This window comes from Mustela putorius, unplaced genomic scaffold, assembly GCF_011764305.1.
Source record: "Mustela putorius furo isolate JIRA1106 unplaced genomic scaffold, ASM1176430v1.1 tig00001433_pilon_pilon_pilon, whole genome shotgun sequence".
Lineage (NCBI taxonomy): Eukaryota > Metazoa > Chordata > Mammalia > Carnivora > Mustelidae > Mustela > Mustela putorius.
In genome coordinates this window covers 1,864,339-1,876,325 of record NW_025421741.1, presented here as the reverse complement: position 1 = coordinate 1,876,325, position 11,987 = coordinate 1,864,339, and the positions used below count along the sequence as shown (strand labels likewise).

The following is an 11,987-nucleotide window of genomic DNA, read 5'->3' as shown; positions in this document are numbered from 1 at the left end:
TATCTGAAGGTTTAGGTTATCTTTGCCTGTTTGTCCATTTGTTTATATAAGGTGGTCCTGGCCCCAGTTAATGCACTTTTTTTTTTTTTTTTTAAAGATTTTATTTATTTATTTGACAGAGATCACAAGTAGGCAGAGAGGCAGGCAGAGAGAGAGGAGGAAGCAGGCTCCCCGCTGAGCAGAGAGCCCGATGCGGGGCTCGATCCCAGGATCCCAAGATCATGGCCTGAGCCAAAGGCAGAGGCTTTAACCCACTGAGCCACCCAGGCGCCCCCCCCCAGTTAATGCATTTTTAAACTACTTAATGAAATAAATTATTATTAAAACCATGTGGTAATAATTCTAAGCTTTCAGAAAAACTGTTCTTGTGGGCAGCTAGGCAAAGTCCTGTTTTTAGTAAAATCTTAGGTAGTGTTGTAATGGAACAATCCGTTAATCCGATAGTGGTGAATGCTGTTCTGCGGCCCCTTTTATACGTAACACGGTCTTAAAAGACTTGAACTTTGATTAAGCTAGCACAAATTTCATAATTGCCGTCGGAAATGAAAACCCTTTCCTGTGATGTTAACAACTGGCGTGTAACTTTAGTTCCAAAGAGGTGCCGGGGACCCCTCTGCCACAGTGGGGTGGTGCTGCGGTTCCAGGCACAAGGGACGCAGGAAAGTCCCCTGGTCACTGACTGGGGATCACCACCCCCAGGGTGTTACAGAACGAGTTCCCACCTTATGGGGCACGTGTCCGTTTGCAGCCGTTTTGGAAGTCTCCCGGGTTGGAGCTGAACCTGGTCCCTGTGTTCAGAGGGCAGAAAGGGACTAAGGAAAGGGTCAGGCCACTCCAGCTTGGTAGGTGGCAGTCTCGTAAGCAGAAGACTACACGTGAGGCTCGTCTTGGGTGGCCAGACGACTAGATGCCTGCGTCCACCCTCCTCCTAATCCGGAGAGTTTACATGGAAGCCCTTCTTGGCTGAGCCCCACCTCCCCGTCTCAAGGCCACGTCCTGGCAGCAGCCTCTGGGATGGGACAGGGGAGGGGGGGCGCGTCCAGGGATGGGAGGCCAAGACAAGCTCACCAGTCGGTCGGCAGTCACGTCTTTCTGAAGACCTTCCTCCCGAACCGCAGGGACCACAGACAAATACTCTTGACTAATTTGGGATGTTTCCAGTAACTTTCACAGCTTTCAGAGGGAGCGGTGGTCTGGGATTACCGCCTTGACAGGCCGTGACTTCGGATGTCATCGCTCACTGCGCCATGGCCGAGTTGGGTCTCCTTGCTGGGTCTTCAAGGCATGCACTTCTCTTGTCCGACACTGACGTTTTGCATTTGTGCACAAAACCTGTAAGGATTTTCTGTTTTGCAGACAGCACTGAGTTCCTTTCCTGTCTCAGAATAAGGTATTTTGGAATAAATAGCACAACCAAATAGGAACTGGCTGCTCTCTGTTCCCACTGTCGTCCGTTCCGGTTCCCTCATGTTACACAGGTTCCGGACTTGCAGGCTTCATTTTGGCCAAACTTAGGATACTGTTTGCTGACACAAGTCTTCAGTCATCTGCCCCACCTCAGACGAGCTTCCGTCTTGGAATCAGGCCCCTGTGACCCAGGTCAGCACCCACTCTTGCTCCTTGGCTGCATCCCCCTGTGTGGACTCGCTTTCAGTTTCCAAAATGCTGCCCTTCTTGTCAGGATGAAGTGAAATGCTGCCGTAAAGGCAGATCTGAAGTGGCTCAGTCGTTAAGCCTCTGCCTTCCACTGAGTCATGATCCCAGGGTCCTGGGATCGAGTCCTGCCTCGGGCTCCCTGCTCAGCAGCGAGTCTGCTTCTCCCTCTGCCCCTCACCCCTTTCGTGTTTTCTCTCAAACGAAAAGAAAAGGGCAGATCTGAAGGTGGTAGAGTGAGACAACTGTGCAAAGCCCTTGAGGGAAGGGAGTTGGGGACCTGCCACCTCCACCTTCAGGCATTTGGGTCCAAGGGTCCAGGTCTCAGGCTCGGTGGGACATGCGGCCCTTGCTTTCCTGGGCCGCCTCCACTCCTGAGGTCAGAGGTGTAGTGCCTGTTACTTCTCTGCTTTGAGAAGCTGGCACAGCGCCCGGCCTGTCAAAACGGTTTCTAGAAAGTGCATAGCGGGAGCCTGTGGAAAACCATTTCTCTGGCTCACTGTCCTGGGTCCGGGCCTCAGCCGCTGGTGGGCAGACGTCCCGCGAAGCCGTCAACCCTGAGATCACAAAATACCGGGGCAAAGAGCCTTCTGCTGCGGCAGCCGCAACCATCCCAGCAGCTCTGGGGCTGCTGTCTGGTGCGCAGCATGGCTCCCTGTTTTCTTGAAAATATTTACAATCACGACTTTGAAAAATCAGTAAAATAAAACTTTTATTTGCAGTTATCTCCAAAGTTACAGAAGAATGGATCAAATGTCCCAATTAGTTTCACTGACTGCATAAAATGTTCACAACCACTTCATAGAAACTGTAGTTTCTCCTAAGTTAACAGAGTATTTGGGATGGACGCATCACATCTAAATGGTTGAATCCCTAAGCATGAAGGAGGAACGGCCAGAGGCGGAAGTTGGAGCTGGCGAGTGTTTTACTGGAACAGGACACCCTGCCGTCTGTCCGTCTGTCCGAGGCCGCCCAGCCACCTCCCTCACCGTGGGGCGCTGGGAGAGGCCCGCCCGTGCCAGAGGCGCAGGAGTGCGGACTGAGAAACGGGTTATCAGAGCAAGAACCCAGATGAGGAGAATCTTTAGTTGACAAATATTTAAAGTGATGAAAGGGTCTCAAGAAAGGAGAAGAAGGTAGACAAGTTCTGAATGGAAGCGCTGGCAGCCCCTCCTCCTGGCAGCCTCGAGGGGCTCGCGTGGGGCTCGCGTGGGTCACGAGCGCAGACGCCCGTGCGGACCAGCGGTGGTTCCCACAGACAGCAGGAGTGAAGCCTCGTCCTGGCAGACAAGGCAGGAAACCCCGAGAGAAATCAGGCCGATCAGCTCATAACCATTCCCTTTCCATCCTGGGCTGGAAGGACAGACTAAAACACCACATTTTTAGGTACTTTTTCACCGTCTTCCTGAAGTGCAGGGAGACCGCCGAGCAGCCTGTGCGGGGAAGACGGGGAAGGAGCCGTGTCCTCGGCAGCACCCACGGGAGCCACGGGGGGGACTGAGGAGAGCAGGGCCTCCAGGCAGCCCTCAGGAGCGGGAGATCTTGTCCGGAGGCATGAACCCCGTGTCCCCAAGGGTCCTGAGCGCCACTCGGCCATCTGGCCGGACCACCAGGTGGGTGATGCTGCCGTTGTTGAGTGACAGGCGGAGCCAGCCTTCTGGAGGGAACTGCAGCGCCCTGGGAAGACAAAGAACATGCTAGAACATGCTTCGCCACCAAAATGGGCTGGGGTTGGGACAACGCTAGCGGCCCCCAACCCTGTTAAGACCTTGGAGCAGACTGTCTTGGGGCTGGGACCCATGGAGGTAAGCTTTTCAAGCAAGGGGTTTCTTGGAAAGGAGCTGCTGGGCTGACACCATCGCATCCAAATGAGGGGCGCGGTGACGGCCCAGCCCCTCTTTGGGTCAGGGGATCCACCCAGCTCAAGTGTGTGAGTCAGAAATCCCCAGCTTCTTACACGGGCATGGGGTTGAACTTCCAGTGTCACCAAAAGGGGGCCAGGGCAGCCGGGCCGTGCGACAGAGCAGACCCGCTCCCGACCCACTCTCCCCTAGGAACGGGGCCCCAGAGCCTTTCCTTGCTCTCCGACGCACATTCTAGGTGCAGTATTTGCCAAAAAGCCCAGTACCATTACAGCTTCCCCGAGTCATCAGACGTCTTTGTGCCCTAAATGTCCACACGGACGAGGGGCATCCCCACGGCTCACACTGCAGCCTCGGGAACTACCTCCGTGCGCGCTTTTTCTCTCCCTCACCATTTCCAGAACGTCCTCACGTATAGTGACAGGGATGCTCTGGCTCCTTCTAGCCCTTTACGGCACACAGGTCACCTCTACTCCAAGTCCCCAAACACTTCCGGTGTTCTTGGCATTGGGGTCCCTTCTAGTGGCTGCTTAGGTCAGCCTGTCCCAGGGTGTGTTCTAACATGGTGTTTCCACACGCAAAATGCCCAGAGCAGCCAACCGGGACAGTGTGCGCAGGAGCTCTGAGGTCAGCTTCCCGGGAGTGCTTATTTGGAGGGTGTGGCGCCCGGTCCCAGGCCCACGCCTCTTTCCCAGCAGCCACTCCACCTGGCCTGGAGCCCTGTGAGCACCTGAGAAGCCTGGCTCCTGGCATCCTGGGCTTCTCACCAGAGGCTGTGCACATGACCCTGGAGGGGAAGTGTGTGCCCCCCCTGCCCCCAGCCCTGACGACAGGCCCAAGGGTCAAGCACAGTGAGCAGGGACCCTGAGTCTGGACTTGGACAGTGCCACAGGCCAGCCAGCAGGCTGTGTCCTGTCCTGCCACGGACAGACATGTCACACAAGAAGGGGACATCCCTCAGCTGTTGAAATGCCCGACACATGCTTCCTAATGGACCCAGAGGGTGGCTGGGGTCTCAGTCCTTTCAAATTCTGTACTGAGCTTCGGTCAGATATGTAGCACCCAGCGGGCCTGGCTGCCCCAGCCTGCAGGCCCACGTCTGCGACTCGGGGCAGGGGTCACTCATGGGGGCTCTGGAAGCTGCATTAGTGCCAGGAAGCGAGGCAGGTCCAGAGGACACAGCAGCCTCCTTCCGGAGCCCAGGAGCCAGAGCAGCGAAGTGACCAGCATGGTGATGGGTCACAGCCCACAGCGCCGAACACAGATCGGCCAGTCCGTGCTCCTGTAGGCGAATGGGCGGAGAGTAAGAGTGAGCGCACAGAAGACTCTCAATTAATGACCGAGGACAGGATGAGGCAAACGCAAAGCCATCACTAGCCAAGCACCCTCCGTCACGGCAGGACCCACCGATGGGCTAGATCCAGCTGCTACGAGCTGGAGGGAGAGAGGATCTGGACCGTCTCCCCAGACGCTGGCCAATCCCCGAGGGGGACACACCACAGTGCGGTGGCCGAGGTCCAGAGCCCAGGGCCTTGACCAAGGGACCACGCGAGCGTCACCCGGACTGTGCCACTGGCTTCGGGCACCCCAGCCCGCGCTGGCACCGGCGGGCTGCGTGGGTGCTCTTCCACCAAACAGGCATCGTGGTGAAAAACTCCGAACGGACGTTTCACCAGAAGGCTGGCGGGGGCCTCCTGGGCAGATGAGCGGGCGCACAGGCCGGCGGGAGGGAAGGTGGGGCCCGGAGCCCTCGGTCGCCCTCACCGGCACACGATGTAGCGGATGACGTTGGCGTGGCAGATGAAGATCTCGTAGCTGTCTTCCTGCTGCTTAGCGTCCGCCCGGTGGATGTAGTTCCGGAAGGCGGCCTCGATGCGGGCTCCGTCTTCGTAATACTGCTGGGGGCAGCGGAAGGAACCTTAAGTACGGAGGCGGCGCGCAGGCCACGGCTGGAAGGGGATGGGGAAGCGGGCCGAGGGGCGCGGTGGGGGATGCGCCCCGGGGAAGGGGGGTTTTTACCACAGCCTCCGGCTTCCAGTGGGACACGGGAGGGTCGGGCTCGATGGGGGCACCCTCTCTCAGCAGGTCTGTGCTGACCTTGCAGACACCTGTGGGAGAAGCAGGGACTCACGCTGCCCCTTCAGGAGAAGCTGCCCAGGGCCCTCTGCCGTTCTCAGTCCTGCTGCCCAGGGACCCGGGGGTGCCCGGCACTCACCTGGCAGGTGTTTGCTGATGATGTCAGTGGTTTCTATCGCACGGGTCATGGACGAATGGACAATTTTATTAAACTTCAACCCCAGGCTTGCAAGTCGGAGCCCAGTTAGTTCGGCCTGTTCACGACCTTGAAGGGGAAAAACATCAAAGAATTACATGTTGCTGGAGTCCCTCTTTTGTTTACTTCACAAATACTCCAGTCCTTATCAAGTACCATTAGGATTAGGGTACAAGGGGCGCCTGGGTGGCTCAGTGGGTTAAGCCGCTGCCTTCGGTTCAGGTCATGATCCCAGGGTCCTGGGATCGAGCCCCACATCGGGCTCTCTGCTCAGCAGGGAGTCTGCTTCCTCCTCTCTCTCTGCCTGCCTCTCTGCCTGCTTGTGATCTCTGTCAAATCAATCAAGCAATAAAATGTTTAAAAAAAAAAAAAAGGATTGGGGTACAGGGGGGCAGACCCTCCTGGAGCTTGGGCCTTCCTGCAGGGGGAGGCATTCAACAGGTGAAATCAATGACGCAGTTACGTTCAGCCCCATAGAGAAGAAATGTTAAAACAATGACCAAGGCTGAAGACGACTGAAGTCTGGGGAGGGTCCTGTTACTATTTCTGGGTCCCTCGTGCCCCTTTTATGCAATTTTGTCCTAAGACTGGGTTGCAACGCACCACTGACCCACCAGCTGTGCCATTATCAGAGATGCCAACGGCCTCCGTGTCACTAAGTATGGACTCCTGCAAACACCAATCCTTTTTCTCAACCACAGATCGTAGAATCTAGTTGACAACGCGCTCGGCCAATCAGTGCCGGCTGCATGCGGGAGCGCCGTGGATGCGGCTGCGTTGCTCACATGTGCACCGGCACCAGGGCAGCTGGGGGCGCCCGGCAAGCTGCGCAACAGGCTGCCAAATGCTTCAGACCGTCTGGATTTCTTCAGTACGGACACAGATGGGTCAGATCGTGTCCGACACAGAAATCTTTACAAATTTAAACTCTATCTCAGCCCACCCTGCGCTCCCTCTCCGGGGAAGATACGCCTGCACGTGGGCACAGAGACTGCGGCCGACGGGCACGCCCAGCAGCGCCACGCGGTCGGCAAGACTTGGCGATGAGCAGTACTTCCCCCGGGAGACGCCGGAGCCGCTGCTGCTGGGTCTCTTTGCCATTAGGAAGCCGACTTTAAGGAGATCTGCAAGTGCTGACCAGAAGGATCTTTGGCAACAAGTTAGGTCAAGCAAAACGGGGTGCACATGGCGTGCCACCAGCAGGGCGTGAGCAAGGAATGCCTCTGCCGGGCTTCGGATCTGATTGTGAGAGCCACCTTCTATTTTTGAAAATTGAGGATGTTTCCAGTGCCTGTCTCATGTCAGTTAGGCTGATGACCTATTGTTAATGACAATTCTTGAATCTCGGCCAAGCCCCTGACCCAGGTCCAAAGGGGCCCAGCACCACCAGGACGGGTGTCAGTTGGGGCTTGAGCCCCAGCACGTACCCAGGGGCGTCAGAGTGCGGTCCTTTTCCAGGGAGGCATCCACGTGGTACTGGGAGTGCCTGATTAGGAAGATGTGTCGTGTGGCCTTGGCTTTGCAGTGGTCCAGCCTGGACGCCAGTTCTTCTTCTCCAGAGTCCAGGTTCCTCTTCCGCAGGTTGACCAGGGACAGTGGTTCTCGCCTAATGTTGAAATAGGAGAGGCATGTCCTTGTGATCCCTGCTCACAAGTCAGCCTTGAGTATTTCTGACAAGACAGTATTTCCATCTTGGGAAAGCGCAGGGACAACACCTGCCCTTTGCACTCTGCCCCCTGCCGCTGGCCCCGGAGAGTCCATCCTCTCAGACCACATCTCGTTTACCACCCAGCTGAGTGCCAGGCCTGTTCTGGGTGAGCAGACGCTGAATGAGACAGAGAAGCGAAGCCCTCGTGCAGCTTCTGTTCTAGTGAGGAGACTGAATAAAACAGCTAGGAGGTAAGTGATGTGCAGAAAACGAAACCCGGTGACAGGAAGGGGTGGCTGACGGAGGACCCACAAGGCCAGTACGGCCTCGCTGATGCAGAGTCTGCAACTGTGCTGTCCAATGTCAGCCACTGGCCATGTGGCTACTTAAATTCAAAATAATGAAAATTAAAAATCTGACTCCATTTCCCTGGTCACACGAAGCACATGTGAAATGGTTCAGTAGCACATGGGATAGTGGTGACCACTGGACAGCAGGAAGAGAACATTCCAGTTATCATGAAAAGTCTAGTGGGCGGCACTCCTGGAAGGGTGAAGAGCTGAGGGGACGGACGGTGGGGGATGAGGGTGAGGGGCACCAGCAGCCACGACGCTGAGAAACGGCCAAATCTTACGAAGACAGGCATGTCTGGTAGCTCCCAGAACTGAAATTAATAAAGGCTAACGGTCTGTGGGATGGGCGGAGCTAGGAAAAGCGTGTCCTCGAGGGAACGGTGGCAACTCAGGGTCCTGCTGGCAAGCCTGCGGTGTCCTAACAGACCGAGATGCCACACTGGAGCCCAGGGCACTACGGGTACAGACACAGGGAGCCCAGACTGGCTGAGGTTCTCCACGAAAAGGCTCTGGAACTTTCCAGCACGGACGGCCTCCCCCTTTGTAAACCTAGCCTTGGCGAGCAAATACAGTGTGTTGACTTCAACCAATAACGCTGGAGTCCAGTGCTACTTCAATTATGTCCTTTAATCTCAGAATGAATGTTTCCTTTAAAGAAAAACAAAAAACAGAGTGCCTGGGTGGCTCATTCGGTTGGGAAGCTGCCTTCGGCTCAGGTCATGATCCAAGAGTACCAGGATCGAGTCCCGAAGCGGGTTCCTAGCTCCACAGGGAGTCTGCCTCTCCTCTCTCAAATAAATAAATAAAATCTTAAAACCAAAAACACCAAAAACCGAGGAAATTTAGAAGACTGTACTGATGTTTGAAAAAGAGAGTATGACCCTGGTCAAATCTTGAGAAAAACAGACAAATCCTAACTGAGGGGCATACTATAAAATTCCCGAGTGCCACTCCTCAACCTGTCAAGGTCATCAAAACAAGGAAGTCTGAGAAACTGTCACACCCAAGAGAAGCCTGAGGACACATGACTAACTGTCCCGCGGGAGCCTGGAGAGACAACAAATAGCTGAAAATGGAAGAAATCTCAAAAAAAGTGTGACTATCAGTCAATAATGACATACAGAGATCAGTTCGCCGAACTGTGAAGAATACACTGTACCGGCATCACGAGGCGTTAGTAGAGTAAATCGGGGCAAGGGGTAAGAACTCTCACCTTTCCAGTTTTCCTGTAAATCTAAAACTATCATAAGATTTTTTTAGAAGATTTTATTTATTTATCTGACAGAGAGAGATCACAAGCAGCAGAGAGGCAGGCAGAGAGAGAGGAGGAAGCAGGCTCCCACTGAGCAGAGAGCCCGATGCCTGAGCTGAAGGCAGAGGCTTTAATCCACTGAGCCACTGAGGCGCCCCAGGATGTTTTTTTTTTTTTTAAGATTTTAAACAAAGAATACCAGGGGTCTCTGGGTGGCTCAGATGGTCACACGTGTGCCTTCTGTTCAGGTCCCGATCCCAGGGTCCTGGGATTGAGCCCCACATGGGGCTCCCTGCTCCGCGGGGAATCTGGTTCTCCCTCTCCCTCTGCTGCTTCCCCTGCTTGTGCTCTCTTGCTCTGACAAATCACTAATCAAAATCTTAACAACAAAAACAAAGAATACCTATAAGCTCCCGATACAACTGGGCTGCCCGGATACTAGTGCCGCGCCCTAGTAGGGAGGAGGAGCTGGGACCCGGCCAACCAGCGCGCACGGGCCACTGCCAGACTCCAGAGCAGAAACACACCAGCGACCTCTGGACTTCAAAATTTCTAAGAGGCATATTTAAAAACTAGAAAGGCACAGGTGAAATTTCAAAAACTCACTTTATTTAACCCAACGCATCAACAATACTATCACTGCAACACATAAACCATATTAAAAAATCCGCAGTTTTCTTAAATTTAATCCCATTGGCATCAAACAACACCGAAGCAGTTTCCCGGGTGCCCCTTCCCAAGCGCTCCACGAGCACAGGCGGCCACGCACGGAGCGAGACCCGGAGGTTCGGCTCCTATCGCGCTGCCTAGCCGTGTCCCCGCACACCTTCCTGCAAAGCGCTCCCTGTAAGGGCCGGGCCCTCACCTCCGGCCGCACACGCCCGCACACGCCCGCACACCCCCGCACACGCCGTCTCTCCGGCCCGCCGGCCGGGATCCGGGCGCCTTGCTCCGACCCCAGCGCTCCCGAAAGCCAGACCAGGCTGACCGCCTACACGCAGGTCCGAGCCTGTCCCCGCCTGACAGCGACCACCTCGCCCCGCCCCGCGCGCCAGCCACGGTCCCAGGCCCCGGCGTCCCCCTTCCCCCAGACGACCCTCTGGGACAGGCGAGGCGGCCGCGGACCCGAAGGGGGGTCGAGGGCGCCCGGGTCACCGCCAGCCTCGCGGCCCCCCCGGAAGAGAAATCCGCCCGGAGCCCGCCCCGCCCGCCCCTCCGCAGAACCGACCACGTCGGGCCGAACGGGGCGGCAGGCGCGCGGGAGGCTCCCCGCCACCGACGACCGGCGCGCCCGACGCCCCCGCGGCCCCCGCACCTGTCCCAGTTGGGGTCCCAGACGCCCGGCCCGGGGCGCGCGGACCCCGCCCACGCCGGCGCCTCGACCACGCGCGGCTCCGCGTCCCCGCCCGCGCGGGGCTTCCCCACCGCCACCGCCGAGAAGAGCACGGCGGCCGAGCCTCCGGCCAGGCCGCAGGCCGCCAGCTGCAGCGCCTGTCGGAACGCCATGCCCGCCTGTTCCGCGCCGGCCCTGCGCAGGCGCTCACGAGTGGACGGCGCGCCGCGAGGGACACGATTCCTCAGGTACCGCTTCCGGCCTGCGGAAGGCGCGGGGCCGGAAGTCCCGCCCCCGGAGCCCGGAGCCCGGGGGACGGGGGACGCCCCGGCCGGTCGCAGAGAGTTTTCGGGAGCGAAGTGGGAGAGGCTTTGCGGGCGTCGGCTCCGAGGCCTTTTCCCGGGTCCTGTGCTGAGGGCCCCGGCGCAAGTCAGGCCTGCCTTCGAGCAGCGAGCGTTGCCGCGGCGCCACCCGTTGGCCCCGCGCTGCCCACGTGGACCCACCTGCCGGGGCACAGCGGGAGCCTGGGAGCCGGCGGGGGGCGGGGCCGCGGAGGGGCGGGCGGGGGCGGGGCCGCGGAGGGGCGGGGCCGCGGAGGGGCCGCGGGGCGCGCGTGTGTGCGCGTGTGTGTGAGAGACGGGACCTCCGTGTCTGTGTGAGAGACCTGCCGGGGACTGTGTGCGTGTGAGAGCGAGACGGGGTGTGGGCCGTGTGCGTGTCACGGGGCGCGTGCGGGAGAGAGCCGCGGGCACGGGGCGCGTGCGGGAGAGAGCCGGGCCGCCGCGGGACCGCTCCCGGCGGAGGCTGCGGGCGGGAGCCGGCGGCGGGACGGACGCGTCTGGTTGACGAGACTGAGCAGCCGCCGCGCGGCTCCTTCACCTGAGGTAAAACCCGCCCAGCGAAACTTCCTGTCGCAACTGCTTCGCTTTGGTTTTGAATTACTTAGTTAATTAACTTGTTTATTGTTTGTTTTTAACGATTTTATTTATTTATTTATCTATTTATTTGACAGACAGAGATCACAAGCAGGCAGAGAGGCAGGCAGAGAGAGAGGAGGCAGCAGGCTCCCCGCGGAGCAGAGGGCCCGATGCGGGACCCGATCCCAGGACCCGAGATCACGACGGGAGCCGAAGGCAGCGGCTCCACCCACGGAGCCGCCCAGGCGCCCCGAGAGTATTTAAAAATAAAAAAATGTGGGGGCGCCTGGGCGGCTCCGTGGGTGCAGCCGCTGCCTGCGACGCCGGTCGTGATCTCGGGTCCTGGGATCGGGTCCCGCATCGGGCCCTCTGCTCCGCGGGGAGCCTGCTTCCCCCTCTCTGCCTGCTTGTGTCTCGTCTGTCGAATAAATACAATCTTTTAAAATAAATAAATAAATGCTCTCCACACCCCGGGCCGGGCTCGAGCTTCCAGCCCCGCGCCGAAGGGCCCCACGGTTGACGGCGCAGCCAGCCAGGAGCTGCCCCACTCCCTTGACCATTTTTTCCTTGTGTGTTTTTAAGACGGAAAGAGCCCAGAAGGAGCAGCGGTCACCGGGAGAGGCAGGAGCAGGCGCCCCACTGAGCGGGAGCCCGGCGCGGCCCGTCTGAGAACGCTGCGATCAGACCTGAGCTGGAA

General features: G+C 57.8%; 1 protein-coding gene across 2 annotated transcripts; it reads right to left on the bottom strand.

Annotated features, from left to right (window-relative positions):
* Positions 1–2,348: 2,348 nt before the first annotated feature.
* PGAM5 (PGAM family member 5, mitochondrial serine/threonine protein phosphatase) lies at positions 2,349–10,601 on the bottom strand. Of its 2 annotated transcripts, none has more exons than XM_045087727.1 (6): positions 10,356–10,601; positions 7,215–7,393; positions 5,731–5,856; positions 5,535–5,623; positions 5,280–5,413; positions 2,349–3,330 (listed from the first exon to the last, which is right to left on the bottom strand). In XM_045087727.1, exons 1-6 carry the CDS (start codon positions 10,544–10,546, stop codon positions 3,180–3,182), a joined length of 870 nt encoding a protein of 289 aa, XP_044943662.1. In that variant the 5' UTR covers positions 10,547–10,601; the 3' UTR covers positions 2,349–3,179. The 2 variants fall into 2 exon arrangements, with proteins under 2 accessions (XP_044943662.1, XP_044943663.1); XM_045087728.1 differs by having other exon boundaries at positions 5,280–5,410.
* Between the last annotated feature and the right edge of the window lie 1,386 nt (positions 10,602–11,987).

Coding starts and splice junctions, on each gene's coding strand:
- PGAM5 (XM_045087727.1), bottom strand. CDS start 10,546: ATGGCGTTCCGACAGGCGCTGCAGCTGGCGGCCTGCGGCCTGGCCGGA. Junction 5,414..5,534: donor ACTGGAAGCCGGAGGCTGTG/GTAAAAACCCCC, acceptor CGCTGCCCCCAG/CAGTATTACGAAGACGGAGC. Junction 3,331..5,279: donor ATCCGCTACATCGTGTGCCG/GTGAGGGCGACC, acceptor TTGTCTTCCCAG/GGCGCTGCAGTTCCCTCCAG.